Source organism: Danio rerio, chromosome 9 (assembly GCF_049306965.1).
Source record: "Danio rerio strain Tuebingen ecotype United States chromosome 9, GRCz12tu, whole genome shotgun sequence".
Lineage (NCBI taxonomy): Eukaryota > Metazoa > Chordata > Actinopteri > Cypriniformes > Danionidae > Danio > Danio rerio.
Window position 1 is genome coordinate 30,990,001 of NC_133184.1, and position 25,335 is coordinate 31,015,335.

The 25,335-nt window shown below is 34.6% G+C and overlaps 3 protein-coding genes across 8 annotated transcripts in view; 1 reads left to right on the forward strand and 2 right to left on the reverse strand.

Moving 5' to 3' along the window:
• Nucleotides 1-4,688, reverse strand: part of pth2ra (parathyroid hormone 2 receptor a) — a 199,896-nt gene extending 195,208 nt beyond the window's left edge. For 2 of the 4 annotated variants that reach the window (XM_073911588.1, XM_073911590.1), the window contains exon 1: nt 4,581-4,688. The gene's annotated coding sequence lies outside the window, so the exon portion shown is untranslated. 4 annotated transcript variants of the gene reach the window in all.
• Nucleotides 4,689-6,640: 1,952 nt separating this feature from the next.
• On the forward strand, nt 6,641-10,551 carry LOC110438836 (2-oxoglutarate receptor 1-like). 2 transcript variants are annotated; one of them, XM_073912783.1, is made up of 2 exons: nt 6,641-6,809; nt 8,756-10,551. In XM_073912783.1, the coding sequence occupies exons 1-2, from the start codon at nt 6,807-6,809 to the stop codon at nt 9,746-9,748; spliced, it is 996 nt and encodes a 331-aa protein (XP_073768884.1). In that variant the 5' UTR covers nt 6,641-6,806; the 3' UTR covers nt 9,749-10,551. The 2 variants fall into 2 exon arrangements, with proteins under 2 accessions (XP_073768884.1, XP_073768885.1); XM_073912784.1 differs by having other exon boundaries at nt 8,762-10,551.
• Nucleotides 10,552-20,189: 9,638 nt separating this feature from the next.
• hs6st3b (heparan sulfate 6-O-sulfotransferase 3b) overlaps nt 20,190-25,335 on the reverse strand; it is a 90,508-nt gene continuing 85,362 nt past the window's right edge. The window contains exon 2 of one of the 2 annotated variants that reach the window (XM_073912174.1): nt 20,190-22,727. In XM_073912174.1, coding sequence (XP_073768275.1) covers nt 22,013-22,708 — 696 coding nt within the window. In that variant the 5' untranslated portion in view covers nt 22,709-22,727 and the 3' untranslated portion in view covers nt 20,190-22,012. The remainder of the gene's footprint in view (nt 22,728-25,335) is intronic. The other variant, NM_001080194.2, reaches the window with a different exon arrangement.

Here is a 25,335-nt window from a genome sequence, read left to right on the forward strand (position 1 = left end):
GTTACCCTGGTGAACAGAAGCGGCATGCTAATGGTTTAGGTGACAGACATAGTCCCAAATGCTTACATCAAAAATACTTATTCACATACTGTACTTTCAGACTGTGACAGAAAAGAAAATAGGAAATGAATAACAAACAAACACCATAATAGAAGTGAATACCCTGTGATCCCGTCTAAGATACAGAATGGCAAATCACATCACATATTAATTTCATGTTTGGATCTTACAAATATAGAAATATATGTTAAATATTTTAAAATATAGCAAAAATATATGCTAGAAAAATGCAGTACCGCGGCACAGTGGTTCAGTGGTTAGCACTGTCTCCTCAAAGCAAGATGGTCGCTGGTTCGAGTCCTGGCTGGCCCAGGAGGTATTTCTCTGTAGTATTTATGTCCTTCCTGTGTTCGCTCAGGTTTCCTCCAGGTGCTCTGGTTTCCCCCACAGTCCAAAGACATGTGCTATAAGTGAATTGAATAAACTAAAGTGGTTGTAGTGTTTGTGTGTAAATGAGTGTATATGAGAATTTCCCAGTAGTGGGTTGCAGCTGGAAGGGCATCAGCTGCGTAAAACATACAGTATGCTGGAATAGTTAAGGGTTTATTCCACTGTGGAGACCTCTGAAATAGAAACTAAGCCGAAGGGAAATGAATGAATTAATAAATATATGGTATTTTTAAAAAATCATGTTTTATGTTAATTCTAGTTCGTTAAAATGAATTATTCATGTTTCTAACTTTAAATTTCAAGTTATACAAGCTGTTTTAAGTCTGTTTAATGTAACTTAAGTTTAATAATTCATAAGGTCTATTGGATTCAACTTACATGTGATATTTTAACAGTATGTCAATTTCCATATAGAATTAAATTTTCATATAACAAAATGTCAAAGAAAACAAGTACTTTTTTGTGATCCTGAACAATACATTTCTGTAGAATTAAACAGACCGAACAAATAAAAGTTAAATCACAGGCACGTTAAATTACATAAATTTCCCATCATATGAAAAATCTTGTTTTACTATAATTTCACAAAAAAACTTCTGTATTTTCTTGAGCTTTTAATAACTAATAAGCAACTTTACATAAATACTGTGGCAATAAAACCTTAAAAAATTATTTTGAACATTAATTTAATTTATAATCACCCATAAGCATAAAACAGTGTTTTAATTATTCATTCATTCATTTTCTTTTTGGCGTAGTCCCTTTATCAATCAGGGGTCGCCACAGCGAAATAAACCACCAACATATGTTTCATGCAGCGGATGCCCTTCCAGCTGCAACCCACCACTGGGAAACACCCATACACACTCTTATTCACACACATACCCTACAGACAATTTAGCTTATTCAATTCACCTATACTGTACTGCATGTCATTGGACTTGTAGGGAAAACTCTAGCACCTGGAGGAAATATGCCAACTGACCCAGCCGAGGCTCGAACCAGAGACCTTCTTGCTGTCAGGCGTCAGCGCTACCCACTGTACCACCGCCTACCTGTTTTAATTATTTATTCACAAAAAAGATAATATTGTATTGCATAAATGCAACATTATTCAAATAGAAAATGTAATCTAAAAGTTCAAATTAGATAACAACTGCAACAACATACAAATGTAGTTTTTCAAAACTACAACAGCATAAAAATATATCATAACTGCAACAATATAATGGTCAATTAGCATCAAAGATCTAAAAGTTTTCTATAATGCAGTTTTCATTGTATTCAACTCTTTATTAAGACTCAAGTGCGTCTCAGTGTCGGGATAATAATCACACATACACCACACTTTTTTTCAGATCATTCAATCACACACTCCAGTTTTGCCTGGAGAGAGTGGACCCAAAACAGCTCAGCAGAAAAGCACACTGATCTGTCATCATGTCAACCACACGGCAATTAATGAAGTGTCTCTTCTATCAGAAAGAGCCGACACCAGTCCACATAATGTAGCTATTGAAATGCAGGAAATCCTTCACTATGAAATGTTCCTGCAAGATATGGCCCTGTCTTGCAGTACTACAGATCAAAGATATGAATGGTCTCTTTTCATAGTATGTTCTGGAATAAAAACACCACTGAAAATGCTTCTTATTTCTTTCATCATAAAGTACACAGCTTCCAGAAGTCGCATAAGAGATCCCTTTAATACTTCAAATGTTCCAACAGCAGTGATATTAAACAAAGATTAAACAGAGAAATTTAGCATAACCCAAGAACTAAATATATTTCTCGTTTAAGGAAAATACCTTTGTTTGTTTCTCCTCCAGAGATTCATTCAGTGTTAAAATCCAATATAATTTCCCTGTACATTCAGAATTTTTATAAGGCATATAATTAAAAGTACGTAGTTTTGCTGTAAGTGGGTCCCTCAAACACAAACTATTAATAATCATACTGGCTTAAAAGGAAAATAGGGTATGTACATAGGAAAATCATGTTTTTAGATATTTAGATGTTGAGTAGATTTTGGTTGATGTATTGAAAACAATCTTTGATTACTTTTAGATTAAACTTTTATTTGACAAGTCCTACTAGAATTATTTAGTAATATATTTGCATAAAAAGATTTGTATTCTCTGGTAACTGAGGCTTGTGAAGGAACTGCAGGTGGTTTGTGAGCTAAAACTAAAAAAGTTTTCAAACATACAAAAGTCTTGTACAGATGTCAACATGGACAACGTAAAAGAAAAAACAGAAACACATTACAAAGACAAAATTTTGTTTTAGACAATAGAATTGGTAAGAACCAATCATTTATGTATAGATTACAGTCCTTTTTGCATTATGTAACTATATAATTCATATAAAACAAAAGTAATTTATAGACTTATTACAAGTAATGTATGCAATTCTTGTAATATGATTATGTAATCCAAATTACATGCATCTGAATGCTACCCAGCAATGAGTATGAATCTGACAAAATTATGTGGCAAATTATTATTTTAAATGTCTTATGAAGTCTGTGTCTCAGCTCAAGAAGGTATACTTCGACATACTGCTTTATACTTACAGAGTGTTAGAAACAATAAGCCTCTTCATGTGAACCTACAGTATAGTTAATAAACAGCACATCTATAATTTTCCATTTAGATTCATTTTAGTGAGGCGAGTCAGGCAATTTACATGTTTAAATTCCACTTTATACTATATAGATAGCAATACATGGTGGATACAGGACATGAAAGCTTTATATAAACTTCCTAGAAAATCCAAATATAAAATATATTTTAATTATTATAAAAAAATAAATATTGCTTTTTATGACTATTATTATCTCTATTTTAGGGAAAACAGAAATTACAAWWATATATATATATATATATATATATATATATATATATATATATATATATATATATATATATATATATATATATATATTTTTTTTTTTTTTTTTTTTTTTTTTTTTATACACACACACACACACACACAAATATGCAGAGTTACTTTTTCTCATAAACCCGACTTTTATCCTTCTCTGCCTTTTACACCAAAAGTACATTATATTCTGTGCTGTGAATTAAGTGGTTCGTACAACTGTGAACATATTATGGTAAATTATTGTTTACAGTAATAATAATTGGTGCTTTAGGAGTTTGACATTTCTCAGAGAAGCATAAGTTAGTTTCTCTCCAGGTATTGAGAACAAAATGTCTGAGTGCTGGATCAGGTAGTTCTACACAACGGATTTTGTGACATGCAGAGAGGGACAACTGTCTGCAAGCTGAGCTCAGACTGTTCTAAGCAATCATTGTAGACCGCAAGCTATTTCACTGATTCCTACAGAATTTACCAAATCTCATAGGCAGAGGCTTTTATTCTGAGTTTGTTTTAGACGTTTGTCTGATAATCTATTCAAGTTCCAAAAACTGAATACTGCACACCATCTAGTGGTAACACAGCATTTAGCAAGTGATGCGTAGAAATTGCAATGATTGAGCAATACAATACTGCGTTCCTGCTATTCATTCATTATCATTTAGCTTAGTGCCTGATTTATCAGGAGTCACCACAGCGGAATTAACCACCTGTGTTATTTCTATCACATAATGGAAATCTTGGGCTTAAATAAAAAGCAAATGTGTAGCAAATCTTGTGAAATTTTGCTAATTCAGTGGGAAAGTTTGTTGTCAATTGACAAGCAATACCCACTAAAAATAATATAAAATAATGTAATATGTAAAGAATGCAATATATACATTTGTAATATGTAAAAACCCTCCAATAATATGTCTTATTTTAATGTGCTCGTTATGATTAGCTGGGTATATAGCGACCTCTCCTGTTTGAAGTTAACATTAACACCATAACTTTTCTTTGGAGACTTTCAAATATTTTAAAAATGAACATTTATTAGATTGAATTTAAAAACTGCAGTTATGAGTACCGATGACCTCGTTCTCTCATTTACATGACATTAAGGCTAAAGTCAATCAAGGTGAGCGGTATAACGTCAGGAAAATGTAGGCTATCACGACAAACTTCATCGACTTCATCGACAGAAGGCAAAACTTGAATTGGCGAACTTTACGAGGTAGTTCTCAGTCTTATAGTAAAAGACTTACCTCAGATGAATAGTTGTTGATGTGTCGCGAAAAGGAATCGATGAAAAAGGACCTCTTGGCCTTCGATTCTCAGTTGTTCGATTCTAACTAGGCAAAAGACGTGAGCATGATTACGTCATCTCTACGCTTGACTGAAATGACTCGGACTATTGTTTTGGTTTTGTTAATAATAAAACAGAAGCTTTACATAAAATAATTTATTGTTGTTGATTTTGTTTTGTTATTTTTTTGTTGTTTTGTTGATGTTTCTTTGTATTGGTATAATCCCAATTTATGTACCTTTTTGCAAAACAAAATAATAATAATATATATAATAATATAATAATAATATATATAATATTCTTATTAACAAATTTGTATATAAATGTTTTAAATATTTTGCGCACTGAAATGCGCTATTACTTTGAAAAATTTCCAACTCTTTTGCAAAAAAGCCTTTAAAAACAACAAATTTGTAAATTATATAATCTTTTCCTTTAATGTGTGCGGTATATATCCCTTCTTTTTTTTTTTTTTTTTTTTTTTAGTTTTTTCAAAATGTTTTCTTTTTGTCTTTCCATTGTCTTTATAATAAATATAATATAAAAAAAAAATAATAATAATAATCACTCGAATCTTTATGAGTTTCTTTCTTTTTTTGAACGCAGAACATGTTTTGAAGAATGTGGAAAACCGGCAGCCATTAAAAAACAATTCCATTAAAGTAAAAATAAGCTTCCAATGTGTGTGTGTGTGTGTGCGTGCGTGCGTGCGTGCGTGCGTGCGTGCGTGCGTGTGTGTGTGTGTGTGTGTGTTCAACAGTAGAAATAAACTAAACAGATTTGGAACAAGTAAAGGGTGAATAAATGATGACAGAAGTTTTGGGTGAAAAGTATGTGTGTGTCATACAAAAAATACTATATCTCTGATCTAAGATAGACTTGCATTTCAAACAAAGCCTGTTTTTTTGGGGGGGGTTTTTTTGGTATCTTCCTTGTTAAAAAGATGAAAAATGGTTTGCATAGGTCAACTTCAGGGAGAGTAAATATTGAGTAGCCTTCATTTTCTGAAACATTAATGTTTCAAAAATGAAACATTTAAATGTAATGCAAATCATTTGCTTATGTACACAAAAAAATGGGGGGGGGGGGGGGGGGGGTTGGGGGAAGAAAAAGTTCTGCACTCTTTGTTGCGATCTCTTTAATGTAGCCGATCCAGACCGACTTTGTGTTTCTCTGCTTTTTGTTTTGAATTTCAAAAGTTGTCATTCTAGTCACAGTGAAAATTTTAGGTTGTCATGGTTGTGCATTGCTATTAATATAAAAGAGACATCAAGAGACCCTGTGGGTGAAGTACACAGGGGGAAACCACAGATTTCATGCACAACAAACAAAAAAGCAAGGCTATTTATGTGTCCTCCCGTTTCCTCATACCACAAGTGTGTTCAAAAACATCCTTGTTCTACAAAACAAACTAGTAGGTGGTTTAAATAGGCAGTTCACCCAACAATAAAAAACTCAATGTTTAGTGGCCCTCAAGCAATCCCTAACTAGTATGAGAAGTACAAAAGATGACTTTTAATCAATGTTGGAAGCCTGCAGTCATTGACATCCATAGTAGAAAAAATACTATGTCAAATATACTATTGCAGTCATTTTTTTTCTTTATTTGTGTTTAACAAAAGAAAATAAATGCAAAAGAAGAAAGTAATGGGTAAATAAATGAGGACAGAATTTTTTTGTTTGGGTGTCTACCCAATTTTTATTTTTATACTTTATTTCTTTTCATTTTTACAAACCAAAGAGTCATCTCTGATCTGAACTTATCACGTTTCTAAAACAGCACTATATTTGTTCAGTAGACCAGATAGGAGGGTCATTTCATTGACAAGTGCCTTTTAATCAGAGTTAAATGATTTATAGCGTCCACTCCCAGTATACAGTGAGGGCTTTATGAATTTCCCATGTAGTGTTGCAGGAAATGTATTAGGAAGTTACTGGAAATGTTAAATAGTAACTCGAGGCATAATGCACACTTATTTTGTGATGAAGATGACTCACACTACGTCCATGTGTTTCTAGGGAGTGAATCCAGACATTACAGAAACACAGCTAAGCGTGACAGATGAAAGCACACAGCAATGAATATCTGCTGATGACTGTGCGGAATCATGATAGTGCAGTCAAAACACACTTGAAGATTCAACATTAGCCTGAGGAGAAAGAGAGGGATCAACAACACTTCATTATGGTGAGCAATGCCTTGTGTTAAGAAAAACATTTTCGGAAATGACTTTGAAACATGAAATTAGGGCTAAATATAATGCAATTTATGATGATGCAAATATAGCTTATCTATATGTTTCATTCAAATTAGGGTTTGCTACAGTATAGTAGTCTAATTTAGTTGGTGATTCATTTTTTATTATTCATGTTTGGAATTTTGAGGTGTATGACTGTCTGCACATTTTCAATAATTCTAAATTGCTAAATCTTTTTGAGGCATGATGTTTATAAACAAATAATATTTGCTCAAAATTAGCAATTATTAACCACAAACTACTTCAAAGATTATATTATTATATTTAATGTTCCCCAAAACAATAAATACATATTTAAAGTATATGATTTTATGTAATTTATGATATGCAATGCAATGGCTTTGGCCACTTTGAAAGTCAAAAAAGCCAGTGTCTTCCAACGCTGAGGACTACTAAAGCGACACAATCCTGTTTATATAGAATAGAAAAGATCATGATTCTGAATAAACAACAAACTAAATACTTTTTTACCAGAGGTTCTGATGTGATTTGCAGCAGTCTACTAAAACATTATATCTGTTCATTCATTTCAATTAATTATTTTGAAAGCTAATTTTAAAAGAACCTCTGATGGAGACTTTATATGTTTCGTTGCTCCATAAATCTCCAACTAATGATTCACTGACAAATGCATTTATGGTGGTTGATTTTGAGCACTACCGTAGTCTTCAGTGTCTATTTCTAAAAACTATTATCCCAGTATCACTGTCATGTATTATTGTTATTAGTTGTGTTCAACATCATGTTTATGCTCGAACAGTTTACTGGGGGTTTCAGTCGAGTAAATGATTCAGTCATTTTGTGTGTGTGTTTATTTTTAGAGAATATCACCACTATTAGAGCCCTAACCCTAATTTAGCTTTCATTGAACTACTTTGTGGATAATCAAAGACAAAAAAACATAATAATATGTAACCCTGCACCACAAAACCAATCTATAATTCATTCCTTCGGCTTAGTCCCTTATTTATCAAGTTTACCACAGCAGAATTTACAGTCAATTTGTTTTACACAGTGCATGCCCTTCCAGCCGCAACCCAGTACTGGATACACTTATTTACACACACATTCATACACTTTAGACAATTTAGTTTATTCAGTTCACCATAGCACATGTATTTGGACTGTGGGGGAAATCAGAGCACACAGAAAAAGAAGAAAAAAACACACAAACACAGGGAGAACATGCAAACTCAACACAAAAACGCCAACTGACCTAGCCTGGACTGGAACCAGTGACATTGTTGCGACAATGCTAACCACTGAGCTACCGTCCCACCTGTTCAATTAAAAATTTATAAAAAAAATTCATGTTTATGCATAATCTAGATCCAGGATGGGCAAACTCGGTCCTGGATGGCCGGTGTCCTGCACAGTTTAGCTCCAACTCTGATCTGAACACACCTGCTTATAGATAATAAGTGATCTTGGAGACACTGATTGGCATGTTCAGGTGTGTTTGATTAGAGTTGGAGCTAAACTATAAAGGACACTTGCCCTCCAAGACCGAGTTTGCCCATCCCTGATCTAGGAGCTGAATGAAGAAGATTTGATCGCCTCACAGCAAAGCCGATGGTTCAAGCCCCGGTGGGGTCAGTTGGCTATTCTGTAGGGAGTTGGCATGCTCTCCCAATGTTTGCATGGATTTCCTCTTAATGCTCCAGAGTAAAACATATGGTGGATGAGTTGGTGGTTCATTCCGCTGTGGTGACAAAAAACTGTAACGAATGATTGAATGAATGAATGAATGAATGAATGAATGAATGAATGAATGAATGAAGCTAAATGTAATACCTGACAGCCCTACTGTACAAGATTTATTTTGTGTAAAACAAATACTAAACAGTGTTCCTTCCTTGTATTTGTCTCTGAAAAGCAACAGAAAGCAAAGGAAATCAATGCAACTGACTGTCTTCCAATCGATGACTACATCCAAAGCTATTATCTGCCTGTAATGTATAGCATCATTTGCATAGTTGGAGTTGTGGGAAACTTCCTGGCCATCATCATTTACCTGGTAAAGCTCCGACCCTGGAAGAGCAGCAGCATCATAATGGTGAACCTGGCCGTGGCTGACCTGCTTTATGCATTGAGTTTGCCAGTCCTGGTCCAATTCTACGTTACCAAAGCCTGGAGCATGGGGGAATTCATGTGCCGCTTCATTCGCTTCTGTTTCTATTACAACCTGTATGGCAGCATCCTCTTCCTTACCTGCCTCAGCATCTTCAGATATGTCGCAGTGGTGCATCCGTTAAAGGCTGCAGAGATTCGAAGGAAACGATGGGGAATTTTGGCTTGCCTCGCCGTCTGGGCTGTTTCCCTGGTGGAGATTGGCCCAATGCTGGGAATGATTACTGTGCGGCAGCAGGACAACATGACAAAATGTGTTGACTTTGCTAGTAATGATCCAATGGTGGTGTGGTGGTACGGTTGGATTCTCACCATATTGGGATACATGATGCCATTGCTGGTGGTGTGTTGGTGCTACACTCGCATTGCAGGCATTCTAGGCTCCAGCATATCCAGAAACAGACAGAGTCGCTCCAGGGTGCGCATGCTCACCATTCTAATTCTGGTGGTGTTTGTGGTGTGCTTTTTGCCATATCATATCATGCGTGTGTTGAGGGTGGACAGTCTGCGCAGATTTGATGTGTCGTGCATGCAGAGGAGAGGCGTCCATGCAGCTTACATCTTGTCCCGACCTCTGGCCGGCCTCAACACTTTCTTCAACCTGGCGCTGTACACACTGGCAGGAGACAAGTTTCAGCAGGCTTTCTGGAGCTTTGTGCATAGGAGAGAGAGAATGAGCAGACAGATATCTGTGATCCACACTCCACACATGTCCAAGACAGATCTCCTGAGGACCTGATGTGCTTTGTGAATACGGTCTAATGCACTATTATTATTAGCCCTCACTTAAAATATTAATATTTCCCAAAGGAAGTTTAACAGAGAAGGGACATTTCAGGGAGAGCCTACTGTGTGTCTTATTTCTGTTAGTTTAAAAAAAAAATTCAATAAGTTTTAGGTTAATATTACTAGAAATTGTTTTATTAGCTTCAGAAATTCTCTTGTTAAATGACTTGCTTAATAAACATACTTTAAGTCACATTGATCCTTTAAATTGCACTTTAGGCTGAATATGAGTATCTTAAAAAAATAGCTAAAATATTATATACTGTCATAATGGCAAAGACCAAAGAAAATAGTTGTTACTCGAAATGAGTTATTAAAACACTTGTTTAAAAATATCTTTAAAAGAATTTAAATGTCTAAGAAGGGCTAATCATTTTGCTTCAGCAGTATAAGGCTGCATCCGAAATTGCATACTTCCATACTATATAGTATGCGAAAATCAGTATGCGAGCCGAGTAGCATTTCCAAATTTGAAAATCCATATGCAAGAAGTATGCGAATAACCTATGTCTTTGTTTTCTTTCGCTTATACAAATAAAGAAAAAGAATGCTGTAATTTTCTGCAATTTAATAGAACAGTTTACAAGAACTTGCTGAAAACCCCTAGATGTTTTTTAATACATTCATTAATTAATTTTCTACCGCTCTGCAGCGGCTGGGTCAAGGGGGCAGCAGTTTTAGGAGAGAACCCCAGACTTCCCTCTCCCCAGATACTTCCTCCAGCTCCTCCAGGCGGATACTGAGGCGTTCCCAAGCCAACCGAGAGACATAGTCCCTCCAGTGTGTCCTGGGTCTTCCCCGAGGTCTCCTTCCTTTGGGACAAGCCTGCAACACCTCCCTAGGTAGGCATCCAGAAGGCATCCGAAACAGATGCCTGAGCCTCCTCAGCTGACTTCTCTCGATGTGGAGGAGCAGCGGCTCTACTCCCAGCTCCTCCCAGGTGTCAGAGCTCCTCACCCTATCCATAAGAGTGCACCCTGCCACCCTTTGAAGGAAACTAATTTTGTCCGCTTGTATCCAAGATCTTGTCCTTTCGATCATGACCCAAAGTTAATGACCATAGGTGAGAGTAGGAACGAAGATTGACCGGTAAATCGAAAGCTTTACCTTTCGGCTCAGCTCCTTCTTTACCACAACGGACAACTGCTGCCGCTGCAACAATCCCCGTCAATATCATGTTCCATCCTTTTCTCACTCATGAACAAAGCCCCAAGATACTTGAACTCCTCCACCTGGGGTAAGGAATTTCCTCCAACCTGGAGATGGCAAACCACCTTTTTCCGGTGAAGCACCATGGCCTTGGAATTGGAGGTGCCGATTCTCATCCCAGCCACGTCTCACTCTGCAGCAAACCACCCCAGTGCATGCTGAAGGTCCATGTACGATGAAGCCAACAGAACAACATCGTCTGTGAATAACAGATGAAATCCTGTGGTCCCCGAACTGGACACCCTTCTGCCCAAGACTGCGCCTTGAAATTCTGTTTATAAAAATTATAAACAGAATTGGTAGCAGAAAAGTGGCAGCCCTGCCGGAGTATATATATTTTTTTTCTATCATTATTTATTTTTTATCTTTTTATTACTTTTTGTTTATGATGCTTATCTGTTGTCTGATTAAGGAGGTTTGTATTTTGTACCAGGCCATTTATAGTTATATTGTTAACTTTGTTAAAAAAAATAATAAATAAATAAATAAAATAAAAAAGCGCATCCAATCTAGACTTTACCTCAAAAAAAAAAAAAAAAAAAAATACTTATCACTTCCGGCGAGAATCTAAAGTGCGCATCTAATGGACGCTATGCTATCCCATGATGCTCCACGAAAGAATTCATGAATGGGAGTGAAGCGAAGCAAGTCGTTTGGGTATGGTCACATAATCATGACAAAACAGCAGATGTAGTACGTCCGAGTTCTATCATACTACACACATTATATGTATATATTGTATATTTCGATGGATAATGTCTAGAACATTCTAACAGCCGAGTTGTATGTTTAAATTCAAATGCAGTATCTGAGTAGTGTGTGGTTTCGGAGGCAGCCTAAGTGTCTATATTTAAATGTGTGTGTTGGTTTATTTTGTATTTACACATGCTACTGTTTATGTAAGATTTTTTTATTTATTTATATTTTTGCTTTGGGGGACACGGCTTAATCGCCTCACAGCAAGAAGATCGCTGGTTCAAGTCCTGGCTGGGTCAGAGTTGACATGTCTGTGTGGAGTTTGCATGTTCTCCTTGTGTTTGCGTGGTTTCCTCTGAGTGCTCCGGTTTCCCCCACAGTCCACAGAAATGCATTATAGGTGAATAGGATAAACTAAAATTGCCCAGTGTATGAGTGCGTATGGGTGTTTACCAGTACTGGGTTGCAGTTGGTAGGGCATCCACTGTGTAAAGCATATGCTGGCTAAGTTGGTGGTTCATTTTGCTGTGGCCACCCCTGAGACTAAGCCGAAGGAAAATGAATGAATGAATGAATGAATGAATATTTTTGTTTTTTTTGGAAAGATATTCCTTAGGATAATCCTAGGGAGAGTTAATGCACTGCAACAATATGAACAATAAGAAAAACAACTGTGCTGGAAATACTTACAAAGCAATGAAATACAGAAACATGCTGCAAACAGCAGAGCAGCACTCATTTCATTTCATCAGTTGCATCAGCAAACATCTACTGGTTGATTTACTTGCTTGTTTCTCAGAGTAACCCCAGCTAACTTTTCAAATGAGCAGTAATATTACTGACAATTAAACACTAAGAATTTAATAAATTATATTGTGGTGTTTGCTGCTAAACAGCATGTTTCTTTATTTAACTGCACTGGAAATAGTTACAATCTTTTAACTTCTGTTGTTATAGAATAAGTATGGGTGGGGGTGGGATTTCAGGACTGTTTTACGAGATAGTCATATGCTCTATCCTTTCTCTGAAATAATAAAAACAATTGTTCTACAAAAAATCCACTCAGTCTTTATTCACTTTTGCTGGAAAACCCCAGTTCACAAAGGCCACAGAAAGCAAAACATGCTTTGATTACCTGAATGACTCAGAATCTCAATAGACAAGGAAACTCTGGTTTGTGGGCTAATATTTGATTACCACCAACACTTCAATAGACATCATGCTGTTTTATTACAGTAAGGAAGCATTACTGTAAGAAGACTGAAATTCTTATTAGTCCGTTTTCAGGAAAGAAGATATAACCTAGCATGCAGAGGAAATTTTAGGCAAATGTGCAAATTCAGAAACAGATGTTTACCTTGGAAATATCATTGGTACAAAATTGTTTAGTTTTTACTCTACTACACTGAAAATATCATAGATGTTGTAGAGTAATAGGTTACTTTCTCCTAGAGAAATAAGTGGCTGCTCAGAACTTGTGAACAAGCTAATTGTTTTCAGTTGCTCTGTTAATTCATTTCACATAACACACTCATTGGTCTGTGAACTAATCTGATTGCATCTGTTCTCAAGTCTACAACTCACTGATTCAAGTAATCTGATCAGAGTGAGTCTCCACTTAATAAATCACTAATTTAGATGATCTGATTGGTCAGAGCGACAGGGCATTCCATTTAGAAGAGCCTTCATATGCCCTAATCTTTTCAAAGGTTTGCCCTTCAAAGTGACATCTTCGAAGGCATCAGGGCATAGGGATGAGTCTTTCTGAATGAACACCAAACAACCTAACTGCTTAATGGACCATTGCGGTCTCAAAACTTTATTAGTTTCAAACGAAATCCTTCATTCCAAAGAGCCATTTGAAGTGGCCAGATTTGAGCACTTTGGTTTGGAATGACACTTCATTAAGGCATTCATGGTTTTCACACCAAAGTGTGAAATATCCATTTTTGGAATGCACCACACAGTAATTGATTCACTGATTCAAATGTTCCTGCCAAAATGGCAGTTCATTCCAAATGGGATATATCACCCTCTGAAGGGCACTCCGGAGTGTAAACACTCATGGTCACCATACTGAAGTGTTGTCAAAATAAAGTGGCCAAAATTGGCCACTTCAAAGGGTCTTTCTGATGAACACGTTAGGATCCCATGATGCTTTTCATAATGAAGTTTGTTGTTGAACTTAGTGTTCCATTTGAAGCACTGTGTTCCATTCAGAAGAGCTCATCCCTATGCCCTAATCCCTGTGAAGCTGTCGCCTCAGAGGGTAAACCCGTTTAGAGTATGGGGAGGAGCCATTATGTATTGAACGCATTGTGTGTGTCCAGATGTTGTGGTCAGAGCAAGCCTCCAATTAATGATTCATCAATTCTAAAATATCCGGTCAGAACAAATCTCCATTTAATGATTTACTGATTCAAATGATCTGGTCAGAAGTGTTTTCTCTCCACATTGACAGCTTCAAATGGTTTAGATCATTGAAATTAGCCCTTCTGAAAGGAACAGTGTGTGAAACAAATTACCTGTGCAAAGGATCAATGGGGCCTGAAGTGTCAGTCCTTTGAAATCCTTCATTCCAAAGTGGCCAGTTGAGCACTGGTTTGAAACGACACTTCCATATGGTGGTTTGATTGTTTTCACTCCAAAGTGCCCTTCGGAGGGTGATATATACCATTTGAAACCCACTGTGTGCCTTCAGTTAACGATTTGCTGATTCAAATAATCTATTCAGAGTGAATCACCAGAAAATATTTATTGAATTTGCAAGTCTGACACAAAATGAGCAAGTCTGTGCCTTGATGGAAAAATCCTTTTGTTACTTTAGGTATTTTATATTGGGTGTCACAGTGGCGCAGTGGGTAGCACAATCCCCTTACAGCAAGAAAGTCGCTGGTTCAAGCATCAGCTGGGTAAACTGGCATTTCTGTGTGGAGTTTGCACATTTCTGTGTGGATGTTCTCCCTGTGTTTGCGTGGGTTTCCTCCAGGTGCTCCAGGTTCCCCCCAGAGGCCAAAATCATGCGGTACAGGTGAATTGGGTAAGCTAAACGATGTGATGAATGAAGTGATGGGTTGCAGCTGGAAGGGCATCTGCTGCGTAAAACATATGCTGGATAAGTTGGCAGTTCATTCCACTGTGGGGACCCTGGATTAATAAGGGACTAAGCCGGAAAGAAAATGAATAAATGAATTAATTTTATATTTTTACTTGTTTAGACACATATCAATAATTATAAATAGCAGTTTTTATATAACACAGGTGTTAAACTTAGTTTTGGAGGGCCACAGCTCTGCACAGTTTAGCTGTTACCCTGAAAACACACCTGATCAAACTGATTGAGTCATTATTCAGGCTTGTTTTAAACCTAAAGGTAAGCATGATGAAGCAGGGTTGGAGCTAAACTGTGCACTGCAGGGCTGTGACCGTCCAGGAACTGAGTTTGACACCCCTGGTTTATAACAATTCTTGGTAATTAAATGCTTTGTTGTGAAATAAATAAGCACTCTTTAATAAGAACTTTTTACTCAACTTGCCGATTTGCAAAATGTGTTGAAAATTGAAGCTATGACAGAAGAACTGACTGCAATCTGTGACAATGCAAGGTTCAGTTGGTAATACTACAGGTTAATTATTAACATCATTGTTGGCACACAAAACTATTTTCCTGTTATCACATACTAAAATAGAATTACAAAACAAGCCTCTGCACCACAAGCGACTGACACAAATACCATTTTTTCAAGATATGAGTTACAGAGACATAAAAACCTTTTAATGAAAAAGCTCTTTGGAGTGCTGGGAAAATGAGATGTCTGATAGTTTCCTAACAATTGGATGAACACTTTGAAGACACACTCAGAATGTGTCATGGCTGACTGTGAGGAGAAAAATGGTTTTCAGATGACCGGTGGATCCTTTTCTAATAACATGACATACTAAATAACTTGAAATGTGTCACAGAATGTCATTTCCCAGCATTAGTGGTAAAATCATGACCTTTTTCTAGAGGCTCTCTGCTGCTGTTTCTTTTAAAAGTGCACCACATAACAGTTTCATTTTTTAATACTACAAAACCATGTGCACTTGCCACCATGATTAGGTTATTCTACAGTAAATTGTATATGGTAAAGTGAGAAATTGACTGATCACATTTTGCAGATAATAACTTATTTTTGGAGTCTTAATTTAATGTAAGACAGACATCAGTTTGTTTAGGTTTATAAACAGGGCCTCAGCAAGTGCAAATTCCAAAGAAAGCCCAAAAATCTACATGGATTATTATATGATGATTTCAAATGATTTCTGCTAAATTGTTGCAAACTATTTATATGGGTTGAACTTAAACAAACAAATTAAATTTAGTAATGTTCAACTTAATTATTTGTTTAAATACAGCCCAAATAAATTGTTTCTAACCACTAACGAAAAAAAAAAAAAACAGTAAATCCAAGGAGTCGTCTTTGAATCAGTTTTTCAGTGTTTTTTTTTTTTTAATAAATTCTTCCAGTATCAGGGAATGCTGTATTATTTGGCACAATCATGAAATTGCAAAGACTGCATTGTAAATGTAAATATAAATGTGATGCGCAGAACTATATTTTGACATTAGCAGCTCATATCTTGTTTACAGTGCCTCAAAGCGGTCAATGCTAAAAATGTGCTTGTTTTATTTCTGTTGGAACTGTTGTCAACTGTTTTCAATGAACAGTAGATAAATTATACTACGGCGCCATGCTTGTGCATCTCAGAAACAAGATAAGATTCATCCCTAGATATGTTTTTAAGGATATTTGAAGCAGTTTGAAAGGTAAATCTAACTTACAAAATTGCCAAAACTGTCTGTTAAAATAGAAAATAGATGATATAATCGCTGAATTTTTCTGAGGTTGTCTTCCAAATAAAAGCTCTTTACAGTAAAACAACGTAAAAACAATCATTTTTATTCCTCATTTTAGTCTGTTTTTAACCATTTTTATTATTTGTTGTTTTTATTTCTTATACTTGTATTTTATGTTTCCTTTATTCCTGGTTATGTAAAGCATTTTAATGTACCATTGTGTATGAATGCCTTGCATTGCCTTGCCCACAATTAAACAAAAATAGCAATAATAATGATCATAACAGAAATTCAGCATGTTTCCCTAGTTCGTTCCGCCTGTTTTTAGCATGACAAAGTAAAAAAAAAAATTAAATATGAATGAATGAAGAAATGTCTTTTAGTTTAGTCAGTTAACTTAAGTTTAAAGCAAATTTTATAAGTAGTTTCATAGGGCATTGTATGGGGTACACACACTTTTGAATGGCTGACATTAAAACAATGGTGGAGATTCTCTGCCCTCTTGTGGTCGAATCATAAAAAGAGAAACTATGGCACCACTGAGTGTTTTTCCACAACCCTGAAACGTATTTACATTATATGACAACATCAGCTGCAAACAAATGATGCCAGACCTTTAAGAAGAACTAAAACTTAGTAGGTGAAATATTGCCCAATGTTAACATAAATATGTATTTGAGAAAAATAATGAATTTTCAGTGTTGGGGAAAGAAAGTAATGCATTACAATATTGAGTTACTCCCCACAAAAGTTACTTAGTTGCGTTACTTAGTTTTTAATAGTAATTAATTTGTTACGTTACTTTGAGTTACTGTTCAAAATAATGAACACATTCTCTTACTGACTGCGTGATTTATTGTGACTAATTTAAATTCAGCAATTTATTTTTTATAATCTAATTATATAAATTAAAAAGCAAATTGCGTTACATTTTCAAAAAAGTAACTCAAATATTATTGCTCATTTTTAAAAAGTAATGCGTTACTTTACTCGTTACTTAGAAAAGTTATAAAATTACATAACTCGCATTGCTTATGCGTAACCCCAACCCTGCTCATATTAAAAAAAAAAAAAAAAAAAAAAAAGAGACGACATTTTATTTTCTCATTAGTGTCGTCTTGTGGTATTGTATAGAAAAGAACGAAATAAAAGTAAAAGTAATATTTATCAAACAAAAAAGGTAAGTTACTTACATCTGTATTTGCCATATTGGGCTTTTTTAATATTGCACTTAGTTGACGTAAGTGTACATAATGTAGCAATTAAAATATAATGCAATACTAATATTAACATTCGCACACATATTCATACACACACACCCACGCATTTGTACACAACCCTCTTTAGGCCAAAATGTTGGCCAAACAACATAATGGTTATAATAACAAGAAAACAAATAGCAGCACCGATTCAGTTAAAAACATGTGGAACAGCATAATAAAACAGTAAGTTCATGTCATCTTTTTGGTCTAAAATCATTCGAAACTTTGATCTTTGAAACTAGCATTGCATGTTCTTCATAAACACAATAGATATACTATTTGATTTTAGGAGCTGAGAATCACTCGTTATTCTTGGATTTGCTCTTTTGTGATGATTTTTTCCCAGAAAGCCCAGAACAAGAAAAAAAAAGATCCCTTTTTAACCTGCTGCTGCTGGTTGAGAGATGTAAAAAAACACAAACGTTTCATTCGTTCAGTCAGTCAAAAGTTCAGCAAATTCTTCCAGACAGTAAAAGTTTTGAGTTTTAATGAGGACTACAAAAAATAAATAGATAAATGAGTGGAAACAAATCACCTTCCTGAAACTCTCTTCCTGCATATACATAAATTCATTTAATACGTTGTGTATAAATAGTCGTTTATACTCCTGCATTTCAAGTCAAATGTGAGTTGAAGTACTATAACCATAATAATGAGACAAGCTATTAAAGGATGAACAGTTGTGCGCAATCTTGTAACTTTTTTAATGTGCATTTCCATTCACCTTTAGGGGGCGTACAGACATGATGTGTTTTCATTCAGCTATACAGGATGATTTTTCGGTTGTACATGAAATCTTTATAGAAAAATAATTTTAAAACCATTCATCTGAACATTAATCAGAAAAACACCTCTTATAATTATGGACAGATGAGATGGACTGATGAAAGTTTCTATTGTTTTGATCATATAATGTGTATTTAAAACACAAATAGCTCCATTCAACTACATGGTTTGGTGTACATTTTCTTTCTAAGCTTTTTATTTTGTACTTAATATGCTTATTTTAAATTAGATAATAATCTCACAATTTGGATATTTTTCCCACATTTTTAATATTTTAGCTGATTCGATGTTTTTGCAATCTAATACAACTGTGAGAATTGTGAAATGGAAACTGGGAGTAAATATTCACAGTTTATATCTCACACTTCTTCAACTTCAAGAGAAGCAAAGTTATTATTAATATATGTGCCTAAAATGAGAAAACTTGGGTTAATTTGGGAAAATACTGCCAAATCTTTGAAAATATACAGGTCAAAAGTTTGGGGTCAGTAAGATTTTTAAATGTTAAAATAAGCTTCTGCTCACCAAGGCTGCATTTATTTCATCAAAAATACAGTACAAACTGTAAAATTGTGAAATGTTATTGCACTATAAAATAACTGTTCCATGTAGTTTATAATTTAATTTAATAATTTATTCCAGTGAGTCACATGATCCTTCAGAAATCACTCTATTATTATTATTATTATTATTATTATTATTATTATTATTATTATTATTATTATCATCATTATTATTAATGGTAATAGTAATCAAAGCAATTTGACTGGAGTAGTAATTTAATTTGAAACTACATACAATAAGAAAGTTATTTAAAATTGTAATAAATATTTAACAATTTAACGTTTTTACATTTAATAAATGGCACCTCAATAAACAGAATAATTTTCTGGAGAAAAAAAAAATGATAAAAAAATGATCCTAAACTTTTGACCAGTAGTGTATGTTTTTTTACAAAATTAGAAGGGAAAGAATTGCAAGATATAAACTTTTTAAAGTAAAGAAAAATCTATATTTTGCAATTGGCCCATATTTTCTTAGAACTGCAACTTTATTTCATGCAGCAGTAAGATTATTGGCTTTCTCTCCCATCTGATTGCATTTCTCGCAATACTTGTACAGACTGACTACTGTATATCAAAGATCAGGTTCTTGTTTTGGTGGCGTCTACAAACTCTGGATTGTACAACACATCTCTGAAAAAACTATCAGAGTCTTCAGATTCTCAGTACAGACTGTCTCCAGGCTGCAAGTTTGCGTCTTACAAAGAGACAGAGAGAAAGTTTGAGTGTCTACAGAGAATCAGCAGCAACAGTTAAAAACTTGTCAGCACTTTTTTCTGCTCTCTTTGTCAAGCTGTTTTTGAATGCAAGAAAACATCTTGAATGTACACCCCTCACTGTGCAAGCATTGTTACCTTTACAAAACTCTGTGGTGCCGTATTTGTTGCTCCACCATGATGATGTTGTTGGCGAATAAGCACAGATTTACCTTTTCAGCAGTTGTTGGATTTCAGTCTATATGTACATCACAGTCTTCATTGCAAAGGATTTAGCTGAAATCTAGAGTAAACCACACTGGGGGGAAATATCTTGATCAGTATTTTTGTCATGATTTACAGTAAGAGTATACTAAGCAGCACTCAAACAACATAATAGCTAAATGTGCTAAATGAGTAAAAGTTAAAAGGGTAGTTACTGAAAAACTGATTTTCACAACTGAAAAAACTCTTTGCATTTACTCATTCATTTAAGGTAAGTGGTTGCAAACAATTTACATGGGCTGAATTTAAACAAACTAGTTAAGTTTAATAACAGTTTATAAGAACTAAACACTATAAATCATCTATTAAGCATTAGCAAATAGTGAATTCATTTTTTGTTAAATATTAACTCTACATTAATAGACGCTAGTGAGCAGTTTATAACTGCAGATTCAAATGCTGAATTACTAAATTACTAATTACTAAATTAAGTACTGTGTTACTTACAAATCATTTCTATTCAAGAGTAGTTTTTTTACTAATAATGTACTAATAATACATTTTTATGTTAATAAATGCTTTATTAACTCAACTTCCTGCGTTTTTGTGACCTAATCTAAAGTGAGGACTATTAATGCTTTATAAATCCCTAATAAATAAAAATGAAAGGCTCAGTATCAAATGAATAATACATCTTTGCAATCTTATCTAAAAAGTTAAATTACTGTAAAGTTTAAGCATTGCTGATTAGACCTCACTTTAGATTAGGTCACAAATTAAAGTTAATAAAACATTTATTAACATAAAAGTAAATATCAGTAAATGCCTAAATAATCAGACATATAAATGTTAATTTGAATAGTTTATATATCATTTACTAACTCATTCTGAATAGTCTTTAACAACCAGCAACTACTCTCAAATAACTAGTTTGAAAATAATGCAATTCTTAATTTAGTATTGAAAATAATAATTAACAAAATAAATAAAACACGATCATTAAGCACATTATAAATGTTCTTATAAGTCAAGAATACAGCATTTGTATCTGCAGTTATAAACTGTTTACTAGCGTCTATTAATGTAGAGTTAATACTTAACAGATAATGAATTAACTATTTGTCAATGCTAAATAGATTATTAGTGTGTAGTTATTATAAAGTGTTACAAAAAAAACTTGTTTAAATTGAGCACAAATAAATTATTTGCAACTGAATTAATCTTATGAATCATTTTTAAGTGCTTTATTTAGCACATCAAATTATGAAATTTTGTGTTTGTGCAAAGTATTACCAAGCAAATATATGGGGTCAGTTTGATTGCTTTTAAGAATCAGGGTTTTGGGTTTTATGTAAAATGAAAATGGAAACTTTGATAGTAAAGACATGTATAATGTTGTTCTTGGCAATTGCAATAAACAATAAGATGCTTTTCATTCATAAAAAAAAAAAAAACTATTACAACTGTGGGTCATCTGAACTTTTCATGAAAAAAAAAATGTAAATATCAGTAATTATAAATTGTAATATTTAATTTTTTTATCATATAAAATAAATCCAGTCTATTGATGCTAATGATTATTCACTTTCAAACACTATTCACTATTGTCTCTTCAAATTAAAATACTTACCCAGTTGTTTTGTTGTTGTTGGTTTAAAAATCACAGATGTGAAATAATTTATTGTACTGGTGCTCAAAAATACAAAACTGGGGTGTGAATTACTGAAAACCATGACAAAAATACTGCTTAAGACAGTTATTTAAATTAAAATGTTTAGTTTTTTATTTATTTGTTGTCTGTTTGATGGTGTATTTATTTAAAGAGGACCAACAACAAAAAATATCTCAAAGTATGCCTACTAAACTGAGTCCACCTCTTCCTCGAGTTTACGCTCTCCATGTTCCAGTACTTGTTTGTTTGTTTTGTTTTTTCAAGTGGCATCACCAACGGACCACTTGGCTGGCGTAGTCCTCAGTGGTGGTGACCCTAGTTTGGTTTTCCACAATGGGCTCTTTGCTCTGGTTGACTCTGCGCTCTCTAATCCACCGTCTCTCTTCTCTTCTCTTCAATCTCTCCTCCTGCCGCTCGCGCTGACGGACGAACTGATATCTCTGCAGAAAGAGGTCTTTGGCGAACTCATACAGCTGCATATCCAGCATATTGAGTTGCTCTATCCGGCTGCGCATGTTGTCCCGCAGCTCCACATTAGCGGCCCGCGTGCTGTTGATCTGGGTGAAGGCGGAAATGAAGCGCAGGTGGAAAGTGCGCTCGAACAGGTACTGCGTCTTGCGTTGAAACTCGGTCAGGCCGTAGAAAGCCATGTTTTTGAGGTTACTCTTAGCGCTGGCTAGGAGAATGGGGTTTCGCTCGCTCTCGTTCATGGTGGAGAGGTTGTAGCAACCCACCAGGCTGAGGTCAGCCAGCATGCGCACCTGCCTGTTGTTGGCAAGGTTTGAAGGGCAGTCCATGAAGTCGTGTAGGGTGACCCCCGACCAGTCGTCACCGTTGTAGCAGGTGGGCAGCTCGTCCTGTGTGGGCGAACGGCCGTCGCACATGTGGAGCGAGGTCTTCCAGGTGGCTCCGCGCTGCACGTGCTTCCATTCGCTCAGGTAGCGGGACACTGGGTCTCGCAGCATGGTGATGTAGTAGAAGTTCCTGAAAGGAGAATCACAGTCAATTACTTAAGATGTTTTGTGCTTTCACTGCATCAAGTTCATTCACTCATAAAATTGCTTGCTCGGTGAAACTTTTGTTTAGGTCTATAAAACAAGACACGTTCATTTAAAGTCCCACAGTCTCTGAATTATCTGGTTCAGGATTAGGCCTTATAGTAACTTAGGAACTACAGGATTCAGTGGCCCTGCTGGAGGAGGGTTGGACACCTCTGATATGATGAACCAAATTTATGTAGACATGTCTTCTGTGATTTGTTCTGTTAAACTTTAGGTCTATAAAGTTAATTTAAACCAGGGGGGCCTGCAGTTTCTGTTTTATCTGGTTCAGGTGTGTTTTTTTACTCTGCAGGAGCAAGGTTGGATAACTCTGATTTGATTAACCAAATTTACAAAGTCATGCCCCTTCATTAAATATTTTTAGGCATATAAAAGCATGTTCCCATGGTAATGACAAAGTTTTTTTTTTTTTTTTTTTTGGACTGCAAAGTTATGAAGACCATGGCATTAGCATAGTTTAAACAATATGTTGATTTAACTTTTATGTGAATTACTAAGGTAAATTACACGTTTTATTTAAAAACTCAAGCCTTACAAATTCAATAGAAAAAAAAGCTTTATGAAAATATATTTACTCTCTGTTTTATGGCTCCAAAATAAGTTTCTTAGATTAATGTTACCCACAGGGCTTTTACTAATAAATTATTAGCAAAAAAAAAAAAAAAAACTACAGAATATAGATAAACATGGTCAAATATTTATGAAACTAAATGTGACATACAGTAGTTAATTTGTCACCCATCGAAACTTATATACTTGTGCTGTATGAGGTCTTCATTTGCAAACTTGACCAACATTTTTTAGAACGAAATGTGTAAGTCTCTTTAATTATAGTATTTTCTTCTTTTTTAGATTCATATTTTTTTAATTGTTATTATGATAGTAAAGTAAATTTATGTTAAATTTATTAAATTAATGTTGGGGAGAGAGAGACAACCTCCACCATCAACAGTCAAACTATGAGTACACTTTTTTGACTGTGTATCTGTCTATCTGTGCCTACAGTACATGAGTGTAATGTGTGTTCTAGAACAGTGGTTCTCAAACTGTGGTACGTGTACCACTAGTGGTACGCGGGCTTCCTTCTAGTGGTTCACGGAGGAATGAAATATGTCATGTACATCCTACATATATTTCAAAATTTATTAAAAATGATTTATATATTATGCCATATATGACATATAGTCTATATTTCTGAGGTAATCTTATTTCAGTTTTTAAGTTGAGAGAGCAAATCTGCAGAATAAAGACGTTTACTAATGAATAAAAGAAAAAAACACACATTTGTTAAAATTGAGCATGTTAATCAAGCATATCAACTTCAACCACCCTTGTGGTGTCCAAACTTTTTTAGAAGCTTGTTAATACTGTTATTAGCCATTCGTGCTATACAAAAAAAAAAACAAGAAATGTGAAAACAAGTTAAGCTAAAACAAAATTAGCATATTTTGCTATACCACAGACTCATACCTTAAAAGCAAATGAGCCAAAATCAGTAAAAAAAAAACTATTCTAAAAACCCATAAATGGAACCTATTTAAAATTTGAGCCTTTCTGCTGAGTAAATTAGCATAATGACTGAACAGCCATTTGTCTGAGTTTATGTTCTTTATATCCTCATAAAAATCTGAGATAACCATGATAAACCTATTATCTAAACTCAACATTTCAGTCATACAATACTTTCAGCAAAGAGCTGCTTTGAAACAGAGCATATTCTTTTTACACGCATCACTGCGTCTCTTATAGAGAAAGAACATCATCTCAATCCTTTTAAGCCGAAAGACAGGGAGAAAAAAAATTAGACATGTTTCAATACATCTGTCCTCATCAGTGCAGTATAGAGGACATTTGTAGGTTAAATAGTGAAATACTGAATAAATCAAGAAAAAAAGCAGCACATATATGTTTTTTCAGGGGATGCTTACACATTAAATAGGTACATATTAAAAGTTTTACCTTTAAAAAAAATTATAAAAATGATCTCTGTGCACATGGATCTGCAAAAGTGACAAAAAACTGCATTATGTACGCCAGACCAGTAGGTGGCTTTTATAGAGGAACACTACACATACATAGGTAATATTCAATTCAATTCATCTATATTTCTATAGCGCTTTTACAATGTAGATTGTGTCAAAGCAGCTTCACATAGAAGATTATAGTGAATAGGAATAGTGTCAGTTCAAGTTTAAGTTCAGTTCAGTTCAGTTCAGTTTAGTTCAGCTCAGCGTGGTTTAGTATTCACTGCTGACAGTCCAAACACTGAAGATCAAATCCATCGATACGCAATCAATGTAATATAAAAATAAACCGTTACCAGTTGAAAATCAATTTAAAAATATGATTATTCAAAGTGACTGAGAGGCCAAACAGATCGTGAAATAAGCAGGGGAATCTCTGATGGAAACATGATTAAAATACAGTGGTTGCCTTTAATTTTAGAAAAAGCAAAGGCAAAACTTACTTTGCTTCTAAGAAGATTATTTTATTTGTATAACTTATTCATATGATTAGTTATTTTTTCAATT